This window comes from Stegostoma tigrinum, chromosome 3, assembly GCF_030684315.1.
Source record: "Stegostoma tigrinum isolate sSteTig4 chromosome 3, sSteTig4.hap1, whole genome shotgun sequence".
NCBI lineage: Eukaryota > Metazoa > Chordata > Chondrichthyes > Orectolobiformes > Stegostomatidae > Stegostoma > Stegostoma tigrinum.
In genome coordinates this window covers 127,447,337-127,475,334 of record NC_081356.1, presented here as the reverse complement: position 1 = coordinate 127,475,334, position 27,998 = coordinate 127,447,337, and the positions used below count along the sequence as shown (strand labels likewise).

Here is a 27,998-nt window from a genome sequence, read left to right as displayed (position 1 = left end):
TTGTTGGTGCAAAGTGGTTTCACATTCCACTGATGCCACGATCATGTAGCAAATGGAGCAAAATCTGGCAACAGCATCCAACCTGACACCAAACTGAAGTATCAAGAGACATCAAGTCAGCACAGGCCTTCATATTCAATCTTCCAAATTATGATTGGTGTGGTGGGAAGCAATCTTAAACTGGTGGCCAGTAACAGCACTGCAAAAATGGCCATTCCAGAAATACAAAGTGAATTTCACAATAGCATCCAACGAGCAAATAAAATCTATAGGATTTATCAGTCAGTAAACTGAAGAAAATAAAGATTCTTCTTTATTTAAAAAGTCTGATGGAAAAATATTTTGTAGCTCAGATAATAGTCAACACATGCTTCAATTACTACCAACCCAGTTCTATCTATCGTTAACATTAGGATTTAATTAGAAAGGAGTTAGCCAAAAAAAGCAGTTTTACGCACAAATTAGCTAGTTCATTGTAAAAGTCAAAGGCAGGAGCTTAATCTTTCTGAATAAATCGGTAACTCTGAATACCCTTCTCATTTCCTTAGCAGTAGTCAAGGTAGTTGCTCAGTTAAGACTCTGAAGCTTGTTCCTGCAACTATGGCCATATACTGGAGCCAAATGAAGTCACGCTTAAAAACAAAATATAGCATATGCTAGAAATTAGAAACAAACTACAGAAAATGCTGGTGAAACTGAACACATCTGGCAGTATCTGAGGAGAGAGAAACATAGTCAATGTTGGGTCCAGTACTACAGTCTGAAGAAGAGTCATATTGGATACTAACTGTTAACTCTAATTCTCTCTCCACCAGTGCTGCCAGACCGACTGAGTTTCTCCAAAATTCTGAGCACATAATTAAGATTTTTTGCCAGGCTATTTACTGGTGTGCTTCCCCTGATGTTACCAGGTGTACCTCCAGTTTTCTGAGAATACAAACTGCTACACGACAAATTTACTACAGCCCAACTGGTATATCTTATTATAACTGGACTCATTCCATTTGCTAACAAAACTCAATCCTATATAGTCTTCAGAAAATAGGACACATGCAGCCACATTTTAAATTGTGCTCCCACTTCCACGCTCACTTGCATATGGTACTGGAAATAAACTGGTTACTGCTTTTGAGGTTCTTGCCAATTCCTCACCTGACACTCAAAATTCTGACTGAAGGATCATATCCCTCTTTCTAATTATGCTGCCAATCCCAATATGAACCACAGCCATGGGCTATTCATGCTATCTCTCAAGGTGTTCTGCAACTTCTCAGCAATTTTCTTGACCCTTATTCCTGGGAGACAATATACCATGCTGGGTTCATATTTGCAGTCATGGAGCCATTTATTTGCACTACATTTTGAATCTCCTAATATGCTTTCCATTTCTTCCCCTCCCTTTCCACTTCGGCTAGTGGTGAAGCCACAGATTTGGTTCTGGCTGCACATCCTATCAGCAATTTATTTCATCGGTATTCAGAACTGCAAACCTATCGCACAGCAATTTGCACTTAAAAGACTCCAATGTTCTTGTGACCGCTCGTGGTCACTCATTTCCTCTCTGCCTGCATGCTCATAAACTGCTGGGTGATATCTAGAAACATGTTATCCACAAAGCTGTCAGCCTCCCGCATTCACCCCAGTGACATAGCTGCTGTTCAAGATCTGAAACACAGAATTCAAGTCCCTGCATCCGACACTCTCAATACACATGGTTATTCAAGATACAGAACACGCCCAGGAGTCCCCACATAAAACAGGACCACCTATCTTTAAAAAAAAGGACTCGGCACTTTGCTTCACTGAAACTTAGCAACGTTTATTGAAATAATTGATCTTCATTAACAGGAGGAAATGGCAATTTTTAATTGCTCAGTTCCCCAGAGCAATGTCCTACTTCTCGAGAAAGGGAAACAAAATTATATAATTAACAGCCAATCAATGGCCTGAGATATCAGAATGTGAAGTCACTTCCCCCTCAATCGGGTAATTTGCTTTAATTTCAATTTTCAATTTTGGAGAACTTCAGATAAGGGAGATAATAGTGCTTGTCATGTCAAAAACATGAAATGCTGTGAACCAAGATGAAGTACACCTACAACCACTTCAACCCTGTTTATCCTGGATGAGTGTCTCTGTGAAGATAACGGCACTGTTTGCCATCACCTTGGGAGTCAATTAGAAAAATGTCACTGGAGTTGTATATAATGTGCTAACTACTTCGGGCAGGTGCAGTAGTTGCCTGTATTTTGTTTAAAAACACTAATCCGGCTCTCCAATAGCAAAGGTGAAACAGACCAGATTCGCTCGTACACTCTCAAATCATTACTGGGACCCTTAGAGAAAGGATGAAGGTTTTCCCCCCTACCTCTCAACCCTGGAGCTTTTAACATCTGCTACTGCATACAATGAGTCAAGAATGTTAACTCACTTGCAGCAAGTAGACGAGACAACAAGTGGAATTTTGCCCTTTATTGCCAGACAGAGTTTAAAAATAGGCAAGTCATGTTGCAACTGCACAGAGTGTTGGTGAGGCTGCACCTGGAGTGCCATGCAGAGTTTCGGCCCCTACTGTTAAATAAGGATATACTGGTATTGGAGGCAGTGTGAAAGAAAGCTATGAGTCTGATTCCTAGGTTGAAGTGATTGACTTATCAAGAACAGCTAAACAGGTTACGCCTACATTCATTTTAGATGAATGAAAGATGACCTTATTGAAGATTACAAAATTCTGTCAAAGCTTGGTGCTCAGAGGATGTTTCCATATGAGAGGGTACCAGGGGAGATTGCTACAGATTAGGGAGGACACTCATTCAAAACTGTGGCGGGAAGGAATTTCTTCTTCTAGAGGGTAGTTCATGTCTGGAATTCTCTACCCCAGAGAGTTGTGGAGGCTAGAACACAAAAGTATTTCAAGAGCTAGACAGATTTTTGAAAGAATGGAGTTGAAGACTATGTGGTACTAACACAAGAGGGAAATTGTGTGCTCATAAAGCAAAGATTGAACCCTTCTGATAAAAGTGAAACATGCAGAGGTGAGCCTCACACTATAATCTGTTTAAAAGAACCCCTAGTCTTTTATAAGGAAGTGGTTAATTACAAAATAAACCCTGACACACGTTATAATCAACAAGTAATAATTTGTTTATCTAACTCTAACAGTGAGCAAACCAAACTATTAACAAACTGAATAAACCCCTATCAACTAACTATTTCTAAATAAAACAAGGTTATAATGGTATGCTATTCCAATAAATACAAATCCCGCTAATATAAATTAAAAAACATAAAAAATTTAAAATTTAGTCTCTCAAAATTACAGCCAGGTTACGTCTTCCAGAATGTTGTGTGTCTTCTCTGACGAAATACTTCTGTCAGGAACGCCTTCTCGGTGAATCCTTCTGCCAAGAACACCTTCTCCATCAAATTCACTGGTCAGGAACATTAACCACTTGCATCTTGGGTACCTTTAATTTGGATGGAGCTCACTCTAAGGCTTACGGAATTCTGAGAGAGCAAGTGACAAATGACAGTTGGCTCCACCCCAATTTTCCAAATGCTCTCATTTTAATACCTTTGGAAGACATATCAATTTCATATAATGGGACAGGTCCTATGTCGTCAAAACCATCAGATTTAAATTTAATTGGTTTTACTTGGAATACTGCGTCCAGTTCTGGGCGCCCTATTATAGGAAAGATGTGGATGCTTTGGAGAGGGTTCAGAGGAGGTTTACCAGGATGCTGCCTGGACTGGAGGGCTTATCTTATGAAGAGAGGTTGACTGAGCTCGGTCTCTTTTCATTGGAGAAAAGGAGGAGGAGAGGGGACCTAATTGAGGTATACAAGATAATGAGAGGCATAGATAGAGTCGATAGCCAGAGACTATTTCCCAGGGCAGAAGTGGCTAGCACGAGGGGTCATAGTTTTAAGCTGGTTGGTGGAAAGTATAAAGGGGATGTCAGAGGCAGGTTCTTTACGCAGAGAGTTGTGAGAGCATGGAATGCGTTGCCAGCAGCAGTTGTGGAAGCAAGGTCATTGGGGTCATTTAAAAGACTGCTGGACATGCATATGGTCACAGAAATTTGAGGGTGCATCCATGAGGATCAATGGTCGGCACAACATTGTGGGCTGAAGGGCCTGTTCTGTGCTGTACTGTTCTATGTTCTATGTTCTATGTTCTAATCTCAGGACCCGGTTTAAATTAATTGGCTAAATTCAAAAATGTGTTGGCTTGGTAAAAATGCTGCTTTTCCTGTTAACAGCATAGCCTTTTGACGCAAATGTTTCAATTCAGATGCTTGGTGCACCTGAAAACCCACAGACATCCTTTCTGAATCTCTAAGCAGAGAAAAAGCATATCATCTTTTAAAGGGACTACACACTGCTTTCCCCACTGCATTATACAAACTTGCACGAACATTTTACAAACACCAAATTCTAAACTCCTGCCTTCCAATCCACAAGCACTCTACCCATCTTCGCAACATAAGGCATGAAATGTAATTGATCATAAACTTGAAGGGTGGGCAGGCTCAAGGGGCCAAATGACCTACTCCAGTTTTTTTTTGGAAAACCAACTCATTAAGTATAAGCAAAGGGAACAATGCAAGCTCTTTTGCTGAAGAGGTGATTTGAGGATGTGGCCAACATCAATCAGGTTAACTTTATTGCCCCAGCCTTAACTGTTCTGAAATACAGGTGTTTCTCAAGTGCTGCAGCCAGTGCAGTTTGGATGTAATTACAAGGCTTGACACAAGGAGAAACCAAAGACATCTAGACGTGGTACCCTTGCGACACTGCTGCTCACATCCTACTCAATGGCAGAGCTTCCAAAATACACTTCATTTGCCAAGTCTATGACAGATCTGAGGCAGATAAGACAATTCAACAAATTTGCAGCAAGAATTTGACAGATTTATCTTAGCAGCTCATACCAGGGAAGGTGCAAGAAACAAAGGCTAACTGAAATCAGCAGCAGGCACTGCATGTTTCATATACATTGATTCTGGGTGATAAGAGGAGAGCCTCCCAAGTCAATTAACCTGATGACCATCTCCGTTTTAAATTCCATCTCACAAACGGATGTAAACTGCAGACCAGCTGAAGACTAATGAAGCATACAGGCATGAATCAGCACCTTTTGTAGGCATGCTGTTGAGGTTAGTGAATCAGACATAAAACACAACAGAAAAGAAAGCTGGAGACAGAAACGGAGCTTCCGAAGGTCCAAAGAGTTATACTGGATTCAAAACATCAACTGTTTCTTTCTCCAGCATTCTCTGTATTTATTTCAGATTTCCAGCTTTGGCAGTATTTTGTTTTTATTTTTTAAAAAGGCAAAATACAGCCGTCCTGTCTCACTGGCAACATCCAACACATTATGCAGTACATTCTTACCTCCTTTAAATACCAAAATTATTTCAGATACATTATAGATAAACCAGCTAAATTTCATTAACAGCCAACAAAAAGTACATCTGTTGGATATTGGTGGCGCTGACTAAGAAAGGGTGCCTTCTTTCAAGAGGCTTGCAAAAGAGGCATTGGAATGAGATCTATCCACATTTACCAATGTTCCCACCTAAAATCCTGTTTATCTCCTTTACGATAAACTGGCTCGTCTCTGGGAGCATCATGTCGCAATCAGGCCACTAACTTGCATTCAGTCGTGCTTACTCAATCAGTTCAGGGCTGGGCTCACAAAGCACAGGTGAAAGAACATTAAAGCAACTGGGAATCATTCAGACAGAAGATCTTCATTTAACAAGTTGAAAGGTAAAATTTAGATCAAATATATCTCCCAGGAAGTTCGACAGTTCAATTAAAGCTCAGCTTCAGCTTTCCAGTAAAAATGCTACACTTGAAAGCTAACAGGTCCTGCAATATTACAATTATTTTATTTGTTATTTATTGAAGCAAATCTCACACAAAAGCATCTGTTCAAACAGTGTTTTATTATAGTTTAGATTTGACTGGCACTATTCAAGGTAGTGGTTCCCTTCCCAGTGCCAGAACATCCAGATCTAAACAGGATAGAGAAGTTGTTTTCACAAGAACTGACTGCACCCAGCTTAATTACACAGAGGCATCTGTTCACGAGGCTTATATAGTACAGAAGCTTCCTGCTGACTAAATATGCTCCTCACAAACAAAACTGATTGATCTGTTTTAGAGAGAGATAGTAGGAACTGCAGATGCTGGAGAACCTGAGATAACACGGTGTACAGCTGGATGAACGTAGCAGGCCACGCAGCAGAGGAGCCGGAAGGCTGACCTTTCAGGTCTAGGCCCTTCAAGGGTCCCTTTGAAGGGTCTAGGCCCAAAATGTCAGCCTTCCGGCTCCTCTGATGCTGCCTGGCCTGCTGTGTTCAGCCAACTCTACAGCGTGTTATCTCAGTCATTGATCTGCGTCTGGCTTCTGACGAAAATTCCCTCCACACAGAAATTCCTCCATTTATCCCTGGAATTTACTCTGTTTCATTATCTGCCTTTCCTGAACCTAGAATTTGTCACTCCCACATTCCCCAAGGCAGAACTACTAAAGAGATTTAAATTTTCTCCATGTAAATTTGTTCAGAATCATGCAGCCTGGCTGCAGTGTACTCCAAAGCAATAAGCTCAACCTCACAACAAATAATAGATAGCATGGCTAAGATAAGACAGCATGGATCTGGAGGAGCACAGTGGGCCAGGCAGCATAAGAGCAGGAAAGTTGACGTTTCAGGTCAGGGTGCTTCTTCATTTTTTTCCTGAAAGGTCCCGATCCTAAAAGTCAACTTTACTGCTCCTCTGATGCCGCTTGGCCTGCTGTGCTCCTCCAGCTCCACACTGTGTTATCTCTGACTCCAGCATCGGCAGTTCTTACTATCTCTGAGATAGCGTGGCTAATTGTGATGGGTTAAAGTGCAAATGTCTACGTCTATCTCACCTTAAATTTACTTGCTGACTATCTTGTTCTGGACTACTGCCATTAGATTTGTTACAGGTAATAACAGTTTCTTCTTTCCATTATTGGGCAAGTTTATAAAGACTAATAGCTGCTGCTGTCTGTGGGACCTTGCTGTGTGTAAAATAATTTCCACATTCACTTATAAAGTAATGAGTCTACTGTGGCACTTCACGATGATACTGATATTTGAAACTGCCCAGTACTTTTCTCAGCATTGTATTATGTAATGCACACACCCAGTTGTGGGCAGCTGACATTTCCCTTCCACTGATCCACCTTATTTTGAATTGTTTTACAAATCTCAAGTTGTCCAATCCAAATAATGAGACTCAGTTTCAAATGAAAACAACCACTTGCTGAGACAAAAACCTTAACTTATTCTCCTTACAATAAAAAATAACCAAATCTTGCCTTGCAATGAGCCTTGACAATTTAGCTCATCTGCTGCTGAAACTCTCCGAAGCTTCCAGAGGTTGCTCTAATCCTTCCCTCCCATCATCTTCATTCTTTCCATTTAAACAAAAAAAGTGTCCACTACTTCTCCTGTGCTCAACCCTCGGTGTCCAACTTTGAGTGATGACACTTCTTTGTAGTGTTAATGTTGTCTCATATTTAGGATGTTAATCATCAACTCCAGAACCCCTGTAGATCCTCAGGCTTGGGTTTAAATCCAATCGTGCCAAATGGTGAAATGTGAATTCAGTAAAAAGCTGAAATTAAAAGAAACTAGCATAGTGGTGATCATGTATCCATTGCCAAATATTATGAAGACCCATCTGGTTCAGTAATGTCCTTTAGAGGAGGAAAGCTGCCATCCCTACCTGATCTGGTCTGCATGTGACACAGCAAAACTACCTTCTGGGCAATCTGGGATGAGCAATAAATACTGGACCAAAGAGTGCTACCTACTTCCCATGAATGAATTTAAAAACATATTATATAAATGCAAGCCAAGCAGCATCTCAGGAGCTGCTTGGCCTGCTGTGTTCATCCAACTTCACACTTTGTTATCATGGATTCTCCAGCATCTGCAGTTCCCAGTATCTCTTAAATAAATGCAAGCTGTTTTGCAGTATCAAATGTGCAATTGTTAATACATACTGGAACCATTTTCCTCAATGCATGTAATTGAAAATCTTGCCCAAAGAGCTCACTGGTCTTTCTCTATCCAACCCTTGAAAAGCCTTTGAAATCTTTTCCATTCTGGACCCTTCCATCCCCTAGGCCTGGCCTTGTGAATATCTGCACCCACACCGCCCCCGGCCTTCCCTAAAGCACCCCTGTTAACTGTTCCCCACCCCTTCATCCATTTAAAGCCCACCTAAATGCTATTTCCAAGATCAATCTATCTCATACACCTTGAAATATTCTACACATGACATGGACATACATACATACATACATCATATTTCTGCATTCATATTAGAGTATGGACCCACTTCATTTCTGGCTCTGAACGAAGCTTGGCTTGGAGTACTGTGTGCCTGGTCCTAGTGATGTATAACAGGAGACAGTCACAACAGACAGCAAGACTGAGTGGACAGGATTACTGCAGGAATGAAACTACAACACATGTTCCCCACTGATTCCTGGTGAGGTTAAGGGGGAAGGAGGCCAGAAACTGAGTTACAATGCTCAGGGATATAGGTGAATCCAGAACCAAGGCTGGCACGTCTGTGCTTGAGAGAAGGCAGTTATGCCCTCGACCAGTTTCTGCAAGATCAGCTGTCCAGGAGCAAGGCTGTGTCCAAAGACAGTGAAACAAGGGTGGAAGAGGGATCCAGTAAAAGCCTACCATTAACAAAAAGAACTCCCAGTTCCTGAGGTCACATTGTTCTCAGGGATCAATCAGACCTTTAGGGAGGTAATAAAAGTTATGGGAAAATTTAATAGAGATATTCAAAGTTATTAAGGGTGGAGTAAATGGGAGGCTGGTGATCAGACAGATTTAAGCTGAGACAAAAAAATTAAAAGGGAGAAAAGTCAGGTCTTCTCTTTTTAAAAAAAAACACAAAAATTGTTTTGGCCTGGAAAGCACTTCCTGAAAGGCTGGTAGAAGATAACTGAATAACAACATTTAAAGGGGAACTGGATAAACACTTCAAAAGGAAAAGAATTAATAGGGTTATGGGAAAAACAGTACAGGAAGTGGACTAATTAGATTGTTGCTTCAAAGTGTCAGGAAAGACCAGATGAACTCAATGGTCTGATTTTACCAGATGTCCAATGCTGTGCTGATTGAGCCTGAATCAACATACTCTCGGATCCATCAGGTAGCTGGAAGCAATGCCTCAAGAGGGCAATCAGATGGTCAGAACACAGCACAGATCTGTTGATCTGTCACTGTAACCAAAACAAATCTCTGTTGTAATTAAGACCATCTCCAGGAGTTTGTCTTTTGCTGCCTACATGGCTGACGAGCTTCCTCTTGACTTTGTAACTGGTTGAGTCTGACTCATTTGCTCCACTGAATTCTGCATTTTCCACTGTCTTTGTACGATTCAGCATTGCCTTTGCATAAACTGAGGTTTAAAATCATCTGTACTCCTATAAATAAATCATTACTGAACAGTGATGGTTTCTTAAAACTCTGTAGCATTCTGTTTAATAGTGTACATTTTAGCCCTTGCATTAAGCCCGGTACTTCTGCCTGTTATTTTCTCCTTTTTGGATAATTATAAAGGGAATCCTTGCCACTTGCTGACTTGCACAAAGTTTGATAAAATGTATCTCAACCAGGTAATCTACTTGAATAATGTTGGACAAGGGATAGGTATTGGCCAAAGCATGAGGAACAACTATATCTTACACTTCTTTTGAATTATTGCCTCAAGATCTTTCTATTACTTCCATTGGAAATTCAGTTTATGTCACATTCCAGAAGACAAGATCCCCACGTGCATAGCTCCTTCAGTACAGTACTGGAAGTATGAACCCTGACTTGGTGAAATTGCTAGAGCATAACTTGGGCCTTCAAGCTTTTAGACTCAGAGCTGAAGTGCTACAAACTGACTTACAGTTCTCCTAACCATTAATTGTACATGAAATGTAATAAATCTAATTTTAACTGAAGCAGGAAAAAGTAAAGACTGAAGTCTGTCCACACCTTGCTGACACCAGTTAGAATTATATCATTTTGGATTCCCATCAACAAGGCGGCTTCGGTGTTACAGAGACAGCACTGGTTCTAAACAAAGCGAGACTAGAGAATTATTAAGGTAAGATATGGAAATGGCAGATTAAATGAACATGCATTTTGCATTGGTTTTCACTATAGAGAATACAAGTAATGTCCAGAAGCACTAATAAATCACAAAATGGAGGGGACGGAGAAATTCTGGAAAAATCACAATGACTAGAGAAGTGGTATTAAGTAAATTAATGGAGCTGAGGGCTTACAAGTCTCTGAGTCCTGAGGGACTACATTCTAGAGTGTGGGGATGAGACCAGGGTTGTCAAATCTGCTGGTGACAAAGATGACCAACAATGTAAATCCTGAAGAGGACACAAGAGGGTTACAGTAAGATAAGGTGAGTAGATAAAGATATGACAAATGGAGCACAGTGTGGAAAAATTGTCCATTTTGATAAAGGAAAAAAAATGTTCATTATCGAAATGGGGAGAGATTGCAGAGCACTTTGTAGAAGGATGTGGGTGCCCTTGGGTATGAATCCCAAAAGATCAGTGCACAGGCACAGCAAGCAATTAGGAAAGTTAATAGAATGTTAGCAGCTCTCAAGGGGAATGTAACATAAACGCAGGGAGGTTATGCTTTTACAAGGCACTGGTGAGACCCTTTCTGAGGCACTGCGTATAATTTTGTCACTTTGCTTTATGAAGTATCAGTTCAGAGATGTTTTACTGAACTAATACCTGGAATGGTCCAGTTGCCTTACGAGTATGGGTTGGACAGGTTAGGGTTGTATCTGCTTGAGCTTTAAAAAGAAAGAGGTGACTTGATTGATGCATACAAAAACTTGAGAGGTCCTGACAGGCTAGATGTGGAAAGGTGTTTTCTCTTAGAGAATACAGAATTAGGAGTTAAAGGTCACCCATGCAAAACAGATGAGGCTGTTTCTCAGAGGGTCATGAGACTTTCGAACTCTTCTTCCTCAAAAAGGTGATGGAAGCACAGCTCTTGAGTGCTTTTTAAGGCAAAGGTAGACAGATGTGTAGATAGCAAGTGGTTGACAAAGGCAACAAGAGAACGCAATATGCGGTTACATTCAGATCAACCATGATTTTAATGAGTGGTGAAGCATGTTCGAGCAGCTGGATGGCCTACTTTTGGTTTTTATGTTTATATGTAGTTAAAATATTGACAGTCACTTAACATCAAATAAAGGAAGAGCTCTTTACAACTGAGAATAAGAAGATGCAATTCATGATTAATAAGGTGTACAGCTGGATGAACACAGCAGGCCAAGCAGCATCTTAGGAGCAGGAAAGCTGATGTTTCAGGCCTAGACCCTTCATGAGAAAATTTCTTTCTGTAGAAGGGTCTAGGTCCGAAATGTCAGCTTTCCTGCTCGGCCTGCAGTGTTCATCCTTGTTATCTCGGATTCTCCAGCATCTGCAGTTCCTATGATCTCTGATGCAACTCATTACTACTTGGGTTGAATTATGGGTGGTACAGATGAGAAGAATTTGGAGGCAGAATACAAAGAGATAATTCAGATGGATGAGTGGAGTATAAATACCATCTTGGATCAGATGGGCTAAAGGCCTGCTTGCAAGCTATCGTTTTTATAGAATTTTTAAAAAATGGATAACAGGAGAACAGGTCATCTGTGAAGCAGTTTAGGGGACAGATATTGATACACCGACTTTCCATAACAGATTGCCATTCTATGAAGTTAGTTCTGTGCTTTCAACTGTGAAACAAGTACGTTTGTGGCCAAGACCAGACTTCAAATCATCCCTCATGCATGATCTTAAAAGATATTATCTGACAAACTGCCCTAAATTTACTCAGAAGTACTCATGGCCTGTCATCAGAATGTGACGTGTTATTTCTGCATATGCATGCCTTTGGCCTGATTCATAATGAACTACTAGAAAAAAGGACTCCATGTCTTATTTTTCAAAAGGTCTTGAAAAACAGGCAATCGGGGTATACAGGCTCATCCTATCAAATGGGTCCTTTGTCTGCTTTCAGACCATTTTAAACTCTAAGCATGTTGTCTTTTCACATCAATTCATGCTTCACAAAGCCTTTGAATTGGGTAACAATTCTCACAGATGTTTGCTTGTTTGTCTTTAAACCAATGGCCTCATATTCAACCATCACCACCCCTCTTCGCCTTTCCCTAACTTTTCACAACTGACAGGAGGAATGTGCAAGGAGAGGCCTAAAAATGCTTAAAACACAAACATCCTCAGGGTGAAATTACCACACCTGAAAATAATGAGCCAGCACAGAGACTTCTACTATTAGCCTCATAACAACAAAACTCCATCCCTAAACGAGCACATCATAGTTTAACCCCTCTGGAACCTGTGGCCCAGAGCTAGTTTGTATACTAAACAGATTCTTTTAGACAACAGGTAATCTTTGCAAACGTTTCAAATTTACAGCATTAGATAAAAGCTGACTCTTAACTAACAATGAGTGGTGCTGAAATGGATACTGCTCCATGAACTTGCAATCGAAGCCTTGGGTATGTTTCAGCTGTGTATTAAACAATAGGCTACTGTTGCTCAACAGCAGCTTCCCATCCTTCCTAATGCAGTGACCTCCAAAGAAACTGCACAGTAAAATCTACTTAAAAGATTCTGTTTGCATCTTTTGGTCTTTTTTGTATGTCATTGTACAGCATAGAAGCAAGTTCACACTGCAAATCAACAGTTTTAAGGTGAATAAAACACTAGCTTTTAGAAGGCACCTTTGCAAGACGGCATGATATCCTAAAGCTTAATAAGTACTTTTAGTGTAGTCACCGTTATAATGTGGAGAACAGCAGCCACATTGCGCATAGCATGCTCCCACAAATCAGGGAGATTTGAATCAGATAAGTCAGCTTTTACAGAGTAGATTATGTTTTGATGCAGTATACTACAGAAACTTCCCTGCTCATCTGAACAGTGCTTTACAAATCAGCTGCATCCTACTGATTTATTAACCCATCTGAAAGAAGCCATCTCAGGTATCAGTGTTCTCTCACTATACCAGTGTTAGCCACAATACCCATTCTCAAATCTAGATTCAAATTCTGATGAGTAAGGAATTCAGTCCCTTGAGCCAGCTCTGCCAAAACTGATCCCAATGTAACCTCAAATCCATATTCCTGCCTACACCTGATAACCTTTCACTTTGTTTAACAAGAGTCTACATCTGTTGTGAAAAATTTAAGGACTCTTCTACCGCGTTTATAATAAGAAGGCTCCAAAGACTCTTGATCCTGCATGAGGGAAAAAAAACTACACCTCATTGTTTTTAAAGAATGCCTGTTGATTTTTAAACAACAAACCAGAGTTCTAGATTTGGGCATAAAAGGAAATTATCTTCGCATCCAGCCTGTCAACATTCCTCAAGATCTTTTAAATTTCAGTGAAGTCACATCTTACTCTTCTAAACTCCATTGGATAGATACAAGTCTAACCTGTCCAAACCTTCCTCAACGAAAGCCCTCTCATTCCAGGTGTCAGTCTGGAAAACTTTGTATGAAACACTTCCACCAAATTTGCATGCTTCCTTAAGTGCAATGCACAGTTTTCCCAAATATGGCTTCACCAGTGCCCCGTATAACTGAAACATAAGTTCCCTACTTTTGTATTCAATTCCAGTTGCAATAAATAGTCATACTAGCTTGCCTAAAATCTGCTATCCCTGCATACTAACTTTTTTTGCAATTCATCTATTTGCCACTAACAAAAGCCCTCAATGTCAGCACAACATTCATGCACCTGAGGAATAAGTTGAAGTCTGGACTTGGACACTAACATACTAAAAGTTTCACAGGTGAAAGTCCAAAACTATCTTGACAGGCTATGATGGAAAAATAGGTTTGTTAATACCATGCACTTGAGGTCCTTTTCAAAACAAAAAAGCAATTTTTTTCTTTCACCTGCGGAAGCAGCAGGGAGTGACGACAGGTGGAGCATAAAAGGGGCCATCAGTTCTGGTCAAACTTAGCACGACTAGCAAAGATGTCACACTCAGCATCCTAGCATAACCTTCCCACTGCTCATCTGCAAGGTCCACTCACTCAAAACCACCCAAAAGCTGCAACTACCAACCACATTGTATGCACTACGTATTTCCTTTCATTTATTCCTTGAGAGTTGAATCTGCCCCCAAAACATAAACAACACTGTTCCAACATCATCAGGGCTCTCCAGGCAATAATTCAGGGTCAAGTTTTGAAGTGCTTCTGCATTAAATAATGAATGTGCCCAAGCAGCACAGACAGAAGCATGGGAGCAAATCACCCACCCACTTGGCCAAAGGTGTGTGGTCTGAGGTGAACAGAAAGACAGGAAAATCTCATGCAAGAGTTTGAAGATGCACTCTTGCTTGATCCTCCTGCTAATTAAGTTTATTTGACCAAGGAGCATGGAAATCTTTGATTTAAAAAAAATATTGACTTGACTAGAATGTTCAAGGAATCAGTATCTGCAACATGATATTCAATTGCACAGGTGTTTTAATTTGAACTTTTAAATGTTTCCTATTTTGTTTGGGCATGCTGGTAGCTCGGTTTGGATAAAAAGGTCAAATGTCTGCACTCCACCTTCTCAAACTTGTGCAAAACATACACACGCATACTTCCTTCACCAACCTCAATCTTCCAAATATTTTGTGTGATTGGTGTTAATGGCTGTTTTTTGCTCCATAAATTTTCTTTTCAGTGGCTAATAATCAATCTTGTACTTCCAAAGGATAAAAAACTTCCAGCAAACCTCAAAACAAAAATCAGTGTTGCCAAACGTGAGCCACAAGAACATCGGAGTTGTTGGTAACCAGATGTCAGCTGTGGTTCAATGGGCAGCACTCTTACCTGCAAGTCTTAAGGTTATGGGTTCCAGAGACTTGAATGTATAATTTAAGATGGCATTTTGCATATAGCATCAAATGGGAGCTGCTCTGTCAAAAGCTAAACTAGTATCATCAGAACAGATCACCCACCCCTTTAGATAATAAAATGTGAGGCTGGATGAACACAGCAGGCCAAGCAGCATCTCAGGAGCACAAAAGCTGACGTTTCGGGCCTAGACCCTTCATCAGAGAGGGGGATGGGGAGAGGGAACTGGAATAAATAGGGAGAGAGGGGGAGGCAGACCGAAGATGGAGAGTAAAGAAGATAGGTGGAGAGAGTGTAGGTGGGGAGGTAGGGAGGGGATAGGTCAGTCCAGGGAAGACGGAAAAGTCAAGGAGGTGGGATGAGGTTAGTAGGTAGCTGGGGGTGCGGCTTGGGGTGGGAGGAAGGGATGGATGAGAGGAAGAACCGGTTAGGGAGGCAGAGACAGGTTGTGACCAACCTGGTCACTCTTGAGATTGTTCTAATCAAATCAACCTAAATTTTTCACAGTCCTAATCTCATGTGCTGCGCCCATCTGCTTCAGGATCTCATGGTCAGTAGAACACATTATTAATGGGTCTTGATGCAGACAATCAACTAGATTTCTGCGTATTCACTAAATTGTCAAGAACTTGCACGCGTATGGCATCGAACGAAGTTCACAAGAACATTTACTATCACAATTTATTATCAAGCCAAAGGCAGAGGTGTTAGGGCAGGTGAACAAAAACTGTCGAAGAATAAGGAGCAAAGAGAAGTAGAACAAGATCAAAAATTTTGTAAAGAAGTATCTATCGATGCTGAGCTACAATGCTCATCATCCTACAACAGTTAACTACTCAATGCAGCACATCTATTACAACCAATCATCATGCAAGGATTGAGTTTTGAAGACATGAACATTGCCTTCAATCCTGTTTTGAATTTTGCTCTGTTCCAGAGACACGACATCAAACCAAGGATATTGGAATGTCTGTATCATTGAAAACCACCCATCTTCTAAGTACTCATATCAATGCCTGTAGCTCACTGCCAACAATTTCTTTAAACTTGTGTGGTTGAGGTGTAGCGTGACCACAAATAGACAAATCGGGAAATGCTAATGCCTTTCATGCTGTTAAACACAAACCACTAGAATGGGCTGTTGGCTTCAAATAGCTTTGCTTAGGTTTGAGACACGAGCATGCAATTTCCTATTTGATCTTTGCTGACGACCTGCGTCCATTTAATTCGCTGTCTAGAACGGGGGGAAAGCTCTGATCTCAATCTACACATTTTTTTTTGTGAAATAAAACTAAAACAAAAATGCTTTCAGGATGAATCTTAAACATAGCCACCCACCCGAAGTTCTGACAACTAATTAAACACTGCTCTAAATCTCCGAAGTATATCTCAATTGCCAAAAACAACAGCATTCTCTTTCTGTACAAACTGTTCCATTTGATATGGTTAAGGGTTGGCACTAAACAATAAATATGGCTGCAATCCAATTCACTCAACTTTCAATACAAGTCTCACCAAACTACAGAGTGATTTAACTCAAGTCAAAATATCTATAAATATTTGCAGAAGTGTGTACTTGGTCAGATTGTGCCAAACTAGATAATTATGACAGTGATGGAGAAATTAATGACTAGTAGATGCACACAGACTCCTAAAACTCTGAACAGCATTTTTGGCACAACACTGAAATCCTCATTTCTACAGGTAGGTACGCGACTAAAATTCAAGGGCAAACCGTACATGACTGTCTCAAAATGGTTTACTAGGGTCACATTTTAAACTGTGCCATATGTAATTTGAGAGCGATTTGGATTGTTCCTCAGAATCCTGACTGTTAAAGAGTAAATGGCCTGACTTGTGTGGATAGACACATCTGGTGTCGTAATCCTAACTGTGTGTCTATCTCAATGGAAGAGTATTGGATAAGTAGAATCATCATTTGAATAGCTGGCTCTTATCAATGGAAATTGATTTCCAGATAAAGCAATCAATAGAGCATGACTGTCTCAAGCCATGAATGCAAATTCTCAATGCAGAAGTGGAAACTAGATTCTGAACCTTACCAGTCTTAACACACTGGTACAAAAGTACCTCAACATTCAAGGTGTTCATAGAAGCATTAGCTAGTAATATCTGATGCTGAGCTGCTCCAAACCACTTTCTCAGGGGCAATTAGGGGTGGACAATAAATGATGGCCCAGCCAACAAAATACACATCCCCAAATGATTAAATAATATGAGGTCATATTACCAAGAGATTTCTGGCCTGCCAGTGGCACTTATGAATTCAACTACAGAGATGCTAAAACTCTGAAATTGTCTCCTTAAACTATGGTTCAATATCTTTCACTCTCCTTTTAAAACACTACTCCATCAAAGCTTTTGGTTATGCAGTTTTACAGAGCCCTGTGTCACTCACATGTTAAATTTATCCAACTACCTGCCTAAGAAGCTCTTTGGGATGGCTTACATTTAAGGAGTTCTATAAATTAACGTGGTGCTGTCATGCAAGCACATATAGACCAAATGAACCGCCACTGAAAACCTGCAGAATGGAAAGTAACTGAAGCAGCCATGCACAGAAACAAATGGCAGTTCTCTCATATCACAGATTATCTTTAGCTTACTACTGCATCACTAGCTGCTTCAGCAATGGGATTTTTGTTGAGGTGTTTAAACACCACAGGAAGTAAAGCCTTGAACAATTCAATGTTTCAGCCCCTTGTTAGCAACACATTAGTTTGTAGCATTTATACTTGAGAATTTAAGTAGAATCCAGCTTCAATACAAACCATTTCTAGAAATGCTAAATTCACAGACTCTCAAAATGTTATTGTGCAGAAGGATTGTTCAGCCCATTATGCCTGCATCAACTGAGTCAATATGATTAAGTACTACAAATCTCTTTTCCCCCCATATTCCTCTATGTTATTTTTATTCAAATTATCACCCAATGTACTCTAGAATGCTTCAACTGAACTTTTCAGACACCGCATTCCACAAACCAAGGACAAGTCGTGTTCAGTATTTTCTCACAACACCCTTGCTTTTTTTGCAAATCACTTCAAATCTAAGCCCTCTTGTCCTTTTTACAATTTGGTGTTGTGAATCCCATCCGGATGAAATCCAAGATAACAAAGTGTGGAGCTGGATGAACACAGCAGGCCAAGCAGCATCTTTAGAGCACAAGAGCTGACATTTCAGGCCTAAACCCTTCACATGGATTTGTTTTAAATGGATCATCCCAGTTTCTCTAGCCAAGGACATTTTATATTTTAGGGAAGAGCGCGACAGAGCAGGCAAGCCCAAGAGAAAGCAAATGTCTAGGCTGGTGGTGCGAACATTCAAAGCCAAGAACTCGGGTGCTAAATAATTACATGACTTGCTTTAATTGATCATTTCTATACATTGGAGTGCAAAGGGCAATTCCAGAAATTAATGAAGAGGCCCAGAAAATCAAGACACTATACTTCTTGGACTGTTACAATAGTCTACTCTTTGAACCTACAAAAATGTTCTGCATTTGACTGAATATCACTGTACACTGCAAATGTTTTAAAAAGAAGCAAAGTAGCAGCAAAATTAACATAATGGCAGTTGACTTATGGTGGGGAGGAAAACAAGATTTTTTTTAAAGAAGCAAGTTGTCATGTCCTGGAACGGATTACCTACAAAAGGTACTGGAAGCAAATCCAATTAATGATTTCAAATGGAAACTAGAAAAATATGTGTAAAGGATATCTCTTCTGAGACATTTAAGATCAGTGGCAAAGTAGACAAGATAGCTCATTCTAAATGCCAGCACTAAGATGATAGGCCGAAATCATTTTTTGTTCAGTACGTGGTCATACATTACAAAAATTAATTGTTTCAATGAGGTTGACAATGATCAATAGGAAGCTGATGGCCAAAAGGTAGCATGCTCATTGAATTAAGTTTGTTTCCATTCTGCCAATGCTACACTTTTGAAATTCTAATCCTTATTTTCAAATCCCCCATGGTTTTGTCTTTTCTTATCTCAGTCACACGCCCAGCCCTACCTTCTCCAAGAATTTGCACCTTTTCAATTCTGGCTTCTTGCACTTGCCCAATTTTAATCACTGTACAAACAGCAGCCCCCACGCTCTGGAATTGACTTTGCTTCTGCTTCCTTTCTTACGGCACTCCTTAAAAACCAAGTCTTTGACCAAGTTTTTCAGCTCACGTGGCTCAGAGCCAAACAACGTTCAGCTATGAAGTCTTAAGGGACATTCCAACCCATTAATGGCATGATTAGAACATCAGCCGAAGTTGCACTGATGGCAAATTAAAGGAGTAGAGGATGCAGTGTTGCAACACAACATTGTTGACAGCCACTGGAGGAGAAACAATATAGTCCCCCATGCAAAACATAAAAGCTGCCACTAATGCAAAGTCCCAAACCATTGTTATTTTTGAGTGCTGTGATTTTGACTGTTTTATAAAGAAGTGTTCAGAAACAGGAGATGAAATTATCTGATGAGTGTCTAAGAAGAACACTTACTACTTCACATTATTATATACAGTAAGCAACTGAATCATTATTTTCCTCAGAGCTGGAAAGACAATATTGACTAGAAGCCTCATAACAACCTAAACAATTACTACACCCACAGGTTAAGCAGTTTATTCCATTTAATGTATTTTTACAATATTTTTACAATACAATTCCAGTAAAAGTTAACACCAATACTCAACTGCCATTGTGTTGCTGGAATGCAAGACTGACAACTCCACAATAAACTGTTCAGGCTACAATTTCCTTTTTGGAGGAACAGGTTTCAGATACATCTCTCTACTATTTGCACTGTCCAGCGAAGATAGTTTTCAAATAATCTGAGCAAGTGGAAAACATAGCAGATCTATCACTACAGGTTCCAGCGCCAAGGACCAGCTGTCAGACAAGAAGCCAAGGCAAAGCACTTCCAGGAACTGAACTTCAGGAGCACTGCTTTCCATACCCCTCAAAAACATGGTGCAGCTATAGTGTTGTTCTTCAATGACATACACCATTCCTCCTGCAAGGTTATTTACACAACAAGATTTCTACTTCCATTGTTTTGCAGTAAATAGCCACATACTGTAACTTGCTCATAAACAGAAAAATGTGATATGAGTAATAAATTAATTTACACAACTGCTTTGTGATTCTTGAATGGCTTTTCTTCATAATCCTTCTGTACAATGCACACAGTTAGGATCCTAAAGACAGAGGTATGCATCCGGCTTATTGCTTCAGAGTAGCTTCAGAAATCTCTGCCATCCAATAACGTGAAGGCATTTTCTGCAGCCAAACATGTGGATTTCAGTTTCAAAGCCAGTGGTTCTCAAACACCTGAAATTTAGTTCTTCGAATATTTTGCTCTGGAATGTTTGAAACTGGAACTCCTATTTTTAAAATGCAATCATGGATTTAACTCCACAGTGTACAGTTCGATGAGATCTGCCATTTTCTCCAACTTTGTTTAAATCTTCAATGGCCAGGGAAGTTAAAAGGTTGACACTAACGTGAAATCTGTTCATCATACAGGATGATGACAAAGAATGAGTGTGGTGTGTGTTGGGGAGGCACATGACCTTGCCATCATTTCGAAGTCTGACTCGGGTTACATTAGAATGACGGACACACTAGTCCCCGTTTTTGGCGGGGGGGGGGGGGGGGGGGGGGGAGGGCGTGTGTGTGTGTCAGTCAATCAGGTGAAGACAACGATGAGCTTCTGTTGAGATGCTTCTGCCACTCACTTATAAAGCAATATGCTCTGAAATGTGCCATCTCTTTCCAAATCAAAGAACAGATACATATTGAAAGGGACTATAAAAGTATTTCAAGGTTGGATATTTAAGAACATTCAACATCACCAAATCTGTCTACTTCCACCTCTAACATTCCTACTCTGACTCTGCCCCAGTTCACACACTGCTGAATTCCTTGGTCACAGCTTCATCACATCTATTTTATCTATTTAAACACCCTTGAATCAAATGTCTCCCATCCAAAAGACTGCTGCATGCGTGCTAAATTCTGCTACTTCGTCTGAACCTGCAGCCCAGGAGCAGTGCCTTCCTTTGTGATTTCCCATCTGGAGTTCTAATCATAAAATTCCCATCGTTCTTGCCAAATAATTCCATGATATCGCTTCACCAATTCTCCAACCACAGAACCTTCAGATCTCTGTGCACTCCAACACTTTCTTGGAACATTTTTGTTGCTTAATCAGTGGTGACCATGTCATCAGCTCCTTGACATCAAATTGTCCTAAATGTATCCACCTTTTACCCTTCTCCTTTAAAAGGATCCTCTCTAAAACCTACCACATTGTACAAGTTTAGTCACCTGTCCTAACTTTACACGTGATTCAGGGTCAAATTTTAATTAATAATTGCTTTTGTCAGCACTTGGAGATATTTTGCTCCCTTTAAGGTGCTGTAGAGATACAAAGTTATTTAAAATGTGGCTACAACTTGCAGTGGATTCTGTCCTGTGCTGCTTCTTAATTGATATGCTTCATGTTTGCCCACTTTGATAACAAAACCAAGAATTTCATTTCTACAAATGCACCAGCTTAATTACAGCATGTAAATTCAGGATGCAACCAGTCAACACACCTGTACCAGGTGTTGCCAATAATGGTCACACAAGCTCGTTTTGTCTCAGTGTCAATGCTTGTTCTTTGAAAAGATATTAAGAAATGGCCTAGACACAAGGGCAGGGGTTTTGATTTAAGGCCAAACTGACATGATTGACTTTCAATGCATCATGTGGCCTCTCTCTTTGAATTCAGAGTTCCACAGGTCATTTTGGATAATTGTTGGGCCACTTGGACAGGTTCAGGCAACCAGCAGATTGCAAAAGCCCACACAGATTTCTAGAAAGTATTTCCTAGAGTGAATTCCATCAGACATGGACCTCTGTTTTCCCAAGGGAGAATACTGCTACCTTCGTAATAAAATCTGAAAAGGAATTTTATATTTTCATTCTGATTTTTTTTGCTTCATTCACACATGGGTTGCACTGGTTGGGCCGGTATTCATTGCACATCCCCAATTGGCCTCGAGGTGGTGCAGTGAATACCACCTTAAACTGCTGCAATCTATTTGGTTTAATATAGACCTGCAATCCCATTAGGGAGAGGATTCCAGGATTCTGACTTTATCCCAGAAGGTAGTGATGGTGGGTTTGGAAGGTCCTATCTCGAAAGTTTTGGTGAATTTCTGCAGTGCTCCTTGTATATGGCTCACAATGCTGCTGCTGAGCTTTGGTAGTCAAGGCAGTGAATGTGAATTTAGTGCCAAACAAGCGGGCTGCTTTGTTCTGGACAGCGCCAAGCTCCTTGAGTGTTGTTGGAGCTACAAGTGGGGAATATTTCATTACATACGGTGAACAGGCTTTGGGGAATCAGTGATGAATTACTCGTGACTGGACCCCTTGCCACATGTAGTCTTGCTTCTTTTCGGTAATTAAATGCCTAACCAAGTTCCGTTTCTGGTAAATGGTAACTTCCAGGATTCTGACAGCAGCCAATTCAGAAATTCTCTAATTTACACTATTACCCTGAAGCATGCTCAAATGTCGGGTGCTGGGCAGAAGCAAAGGTAGATCTCAGTTGCTGTTGAAACAGTCAGCAAATATGCATTACTAACAATGGTGAGATACACAGGTTCCCTATCCAATGTCCTTTTTTAAATGTAAACGAACATACAGACAGCCCAAAAAGGGACTCCCAATGGGCAGCACTCAGCTGTCTTCAAACTGAAATTCTTGACACCATAACATATGTTTGGCAGCAATACCGGGGCAACCGGGAGTTTAGAGCACCAAAATTTTCCCAGTTTAGAAAAAAGGGTGAAGGAATCTGGTAAAAACTGCAGTTGCTGAGCCTTCCACTGATGACACTATAAAACCGCCTGTGGTAGCACGGTGCTGCAGTACTCCATTTCCATTTGGTAAACAGTGCAGTGCAATCTAAAAATTATTTTCTATTGATTACTGCACATGCTTTTTTCAATAATCACATCAAATTCCTGAAAATTAATTTTAACTTATCTGATTGCACAGGTAAAATCTAATAACCATTCTCATGGAAATACTGCTCAGTTTTTCAGCTTGTTTTCAATCAATGCATGCAAGCAGATTTCACAGTACATGCTGTTTCCCCAGAGGGGAAAAGGGAACATTTTCCAGCCACTGGCATAAGCCCATCATGCTATTTCCCTCTGGATGTCAGAGGAATATTTTCATCAGGGCTACATAAAGACCTCAGATATTACTCAGGTCAAAGGAATTTTCAAAGTCTGTTTGCACACAATGCTAAGTCTGGGGATGGCACACAAAGCAAGCTAATTCTGAATTCATCAATTTAGCCGTGAAATAGAAGGAAAGGCAAAGTGTTTCCGGAATAAGGCAATTCCAGTCTTAGCTGCAAGTTCGGGGTACTAAACCCATCACTCTTTCGGATTAAATAAAGCACGGAGCCATTTATTGAGAGATTTGAAGATCCACTGAAGCAGGCACAGTAACTGAATAGGGCCATTGATCTATCTGACTAAAAATTGCAAATCTTGGCACAGAAACATGCATTCAAAATGCAAGACACTGGGTTACTTCCCTCAGGCTAGATCACACATACTGGTTACAATATTCATCAACATATCTTGAACTCCATAACTCTGGTAAGAAATACATGAACCATAGCACAGATAAACATCACAGCGTAGCAGTACCCAAATACTGCATAGCTTACAAATTACCTCAACATACCAAAGCTGGGCAGCTGCAAGTCACCCTTGGGTTTTTCCAGGAGTACAAGTGCACAGTTCTCAGTGGAATCAGTTGTCTATTAACCATCTGATAGCTAGTGCAATAAGATACACAAACTAACAATCAGTTGAAAGTTGAGCAGATCAGCAAGTTTTGCTGTATTTATGAGGTCTAGTTTTGTTGATTAGCCAGCTAGTTTCACTCAAAACACAGGGTCCCGACCCAAAATGTCAGCTTTCCTGCTCCTCTGATGCTGCCTGGCCTGCTGTGTTCCTCCAGCTCCACACTGTGTTATCACAGAATTGAGAATGATACTTCTCGGTGCATAAATAAATGGGAAATCAGTGGCATCAACATCCTACTGATGAACTGCATTATGATGGGAGAAAGGTGTTGTTTACTGTTTCAAATTCAGTGCAGAATGGCTTAGATTGAAACATTAACAGGAGAGGTTTCCAATTCTCAGGTTGCCCAGCCGCAGTATAAATTGGGACTCATCCTGTCTGCAGTGTGTAACATAGTTCATAATTTATACACAATTTAAATGTGGTGAGTATGGTGCCCATCTCTTGATGAATCAGTTGCATCTTAAACCAAGTGGGAGTTTAAAAAAAACTGCCAGTCAAGCTCTCCTGATGACTACACCTTAAGCTTAACCTAGAGAAGGTGTGTATGTGCTGCCATGCAAAAGCACAAGTGTTCTCCTAGATGGAGGAGCTGCAGAGCAAGTTAGCTGGTGTAAATGGGGAACTGCCTGGTTTAAAACCACAATGCAGCAAAAAGGCTCTTGGGCTATGCTGTCCCAAAGTTTAGCTGTTCAAAACCAAAGAGCCGGGACTCAATCTGATGCATTTCTGCAGAAGAGATAAATGATAATTGGATTTGATGAAGTTAAAAGAATTATTAATACGAGAGCCCTCTTGAACACTAAGTCAGCAGTGTTTCTTGATCACATGAGTCTTCAATCTTAATAAATGACAAAACAGACTTGAGGACCCACACTGCATACTCCTGTTTCTGTATTGCAGGTTAATTTAATTTCTGTGTGCTGAATAGTCATTTGACCAGTTACTCATACCTCAAAAGAAAAAGCAATTGTGTATGAGCATGCATACTCATACCAAAATGACTAGAGAATATTCAAAGTTTCAACATCCAAACACTCTTCAGCCCTCAATGTTTTAGCATTAACCGCACTCACATTAACGTGACCTGCAGAGGCAAACCAAAGTGAACCTACCCTGACTGGGGGACTACGTGCCTGCACTCGATGAATGCTCTGAAGATCCCGCAACGCAGTGCCACAGTTGGGGACAGAAATAGCTCCGTTGCTTTGTACTCTGGTGGTACCATTTACGTTGTTATTGCCGTTGATCCCACTGCTACCCGGCCTCCTCGGCCGGTGTTTAATACCATCCAGTAGTCGCACCAGCAAGATGTTGGTGGGGAGTTCGTCAACGCTGCAGTCCACCAAAGTTCGGCACTCCGGGCAGCGCAGTTCGCTCCGGGAGTTTAAGATGCCCTGCAGGCACCGTCGGCAGAACGTGTGCTGGCATGGCAACACCTTGGCCGTGGCATCCAGTCGCTCTAAGCACACGGGACACTCCAGCAGGTCCAACAAAATGGATTCGTCCATTGTTTCGCACTCCGATTCCAAAGCTTCAGTCCGAGGCAGGTCTCCAGAGAAACCTCATTGTAACAAAGGTTCCGCTGAGTGATGAACAACCTGATAGCCAGCAACCTCAGTCACGTCACATCCATTCCTTTCCACTTCAACTTCAAATAACTGTTTCAGAAACCAAACAAACACAAAAATAATGGGGATACAGGATTATGGCAGTACAGAACAAGCATCTTAAAAAAAAGTTCCTGGCCATAAAAAATTAAGGAGAAATAAGGTGATTATTCTTCCCCATTAACTGCATCAAAGTTACATATAATGATTTGCTCTTTCTCAAAAAATATCTACAGAGGTCTCCTAAATAAACAACGTAGCAACAGAGCTTTATTAGCAATAAGGTTACACATAAGCCATAATGCAATGCTACTCCTTCGTCCAAAATAATCTAAAAGTCAGGTTTTTTTTAAATCGGGGCTGCGAACGACAGCATGTAGGTGGGACTAAACATTTAGCTACCGAAGAATGCCGACAGAAACAGCTGGATGGACCGAATGGTTCCGAATAAGAGCTCCAGTCCCTTCTGCAGAGCCCGGCAGACCATCAGCTGATTGCTGGGGAAGCCGCGCACACAAGCAGCTGGGGGGGGGGCAGCGACTTACCCCGAGTGGAGCGAAACGCGAATGCGTGTCGCTGCTTCAACAATATCCCAGTCTTTCAAACAGTCTATTCCCCACCCTCCCCGCCAGCTCTACAAGCTCCAATCCCAATCCAGCAAACCGCAGGGAATGACATGACGCCAGAGCGAATTACTCACTCTGCAATTGGGGGGGGGGGGAGAATACAGACCATTGCACCGCCGCCTTCAGCACAACTCCCACGTTTTCCCCCCCCTCCCCTCCCAACCATCCGAAAGGGCTACACATTCTCAGGCAGCTGCAATGTTTCAAAGGCGAAGAATCGTCCGCCAGCGTACAGGCAGATTCACGGGGCAACTCTGCAGATAAAAAAAGTGCAGGAGAAGCTGCCGGCGACCGTTGAGGCTCGTTCCTGCAGCATCGCAGAGGCGGCTGGTCACAGACACATAGCCCAAGGCTTGTGGATTTGAACCAGATCCACTCCCATTCGTTCACTTAGTTCTGAGTGAGATGACTTCCCAAATTAAGGTACATCACACACACAACACAGCGCTTAAAAAGGTTTAACACACTCGACTACACTGCAATATAATTTGGACAAACTAAATTCCGAGAGAACAAAAATCATGTCTTGGAAATATTCCTAAACTCACTGAGATTACAGTCAACCTTTTGGGAATTGTGACAAAAAAGACAATGATTTGAAAGCTTTACACTAATGGGCGCCCTAATCAGTGGGGAAGAGTGAGTTTCAGATCTCGTCTGTCAATCTGTCCGCCTTTCAGCACAGTATCGAGCGACCACTCGGGATTTTGGGCACTTGATTAGAAAGGACCGTGTCGCATTCGGGATTTCTTTGTCAGAGACTTGCTACATCGTTAATCAGTGGAAAACAGCGGGAGTGAAGGGGGAATTTTAAGACATTTCGGGGCAGAACCATGGAGAGGTTCTCGATTAACATTTTACCCAAAAAAAAACTTGCTGGTAGAGAAGGGGGATGTCGGTGGGAGTGGAGGAAGAGAGAGAAGGGGGATGTCGGTGTGAGTGGAGGAAGAGAGAGAAGGGGGCTGTGGGGAGGCGGGGTGGTGAGGGGGTATGGTAAGGGGGTGAGGGAGGGTGGAAAGGGGGTGAGGGAGGGTGGAAAGGGGGTGAGGGAGGGTGGAAAAGGGGTGAGGGAGGGTGGAAAGGGGGTGAGGGAGGGGGTGAGGGAGGGGGTGAGGGAGGGGTGAGGGAGGGGGTGAGGGGGGAGGGAGGGGGTGAGGGAGGGGGTGAGGGGGGAGGGAGGGGGTGGGGGTGAGGGGGGGAGGGAGGGGGTGGGGGTGAGGGGGGGGAGGGGGAGGGTGGTGGGGGTGGGGTGAGGCGGGGGGGCTGCGGTGAGGGAGTAGGGTAAGAGGGTGGGGTGGCGTGAGAGACGGGCCGCCACTTCCCCTTCACACTAACCTCGGGAGTCAAAACACAACCAGCCCCGGGAAGTGCCTCTTGCCTCACTCAGCCTCCTCTCTTTAATCCCTCCTGCCTCTCCCCTTGACCCCTCTCTCCTCCTCTAATTCTCCCTCACCCCCATCTTTCTGTCTGTGTCTGTTTTTCTCTCTATGTTTATGTTTATTTTTATCTCTCCCTCCCTCACCTCTTCTTCTTTCTCTTCTCGGAGCCGCCGCTGTTGCCAGGCCGCCCAGCGACCGATATGCGCAAGCGCCGCGAGCAGGGTCCACGCCTGCGCAGTGGGCTGGCCTGCGGCTGGAGAAGTTACGAACGCTACGGACCACTCCCCCCCCCCCCCCCAAACAAACAAAGACAAAACTACAAACTAATCCAAAAGTTTTACAACAATAGTGCAAAGTCACCTTATATCTGCCGAGCCACTCACAAATAGGACTGGGAGTAGTTTAGTAGATTAAATGTAACTTTGTAAAGAGCAGATTCACACTATTTATCCATTCTGACAGGGGCCGGAGCTGCCCTTGAAATGAGTGGCTTGTGAGGGCATCTCA

General features: G+C 41.7%; 1 protein-coding gene across 4 annotated transcripts in view; it reads right to left on the bottom strand.

Moving 5' to 3' along the window:
• Nucleotides 1-27,720, bottom strand: part of sh3rf1 (SH3 domain containing ring finger 1) — a 149,040-nt gene extending 121,320 nt beyond the window's left edge. Inside the window, exons 1-2 of one of the 4 annotated variants that reach the window (XM_048528191.2) lie at nt 27,635-27,720; nt 24,992-25,537 (exon numbers count right to left, since the gene is read on the bottom strand). In XM_048528191.2, coding sequence (XP_048384148.2) covers nt 24,992-25,387 — 396 coding nt within the window. In that variant the 5' untranslated portion in view covers nt 25,388-25,537; nt 27,635-27,720. Of the gene's footprint in view, nt 1-24,991; nt 25,538-25,888; nt 25,967-26,031; nt 26,081-27,634 lie in introns of those variants that run through there. The other 3 variants (XM_048528195.2, XM_048528193.2, XM_048528194.2) reach the window with 3 other exon arrangements.
• Between the last annotated feature and the right edge of the window lie 278 nt (nt 27,721-27,998).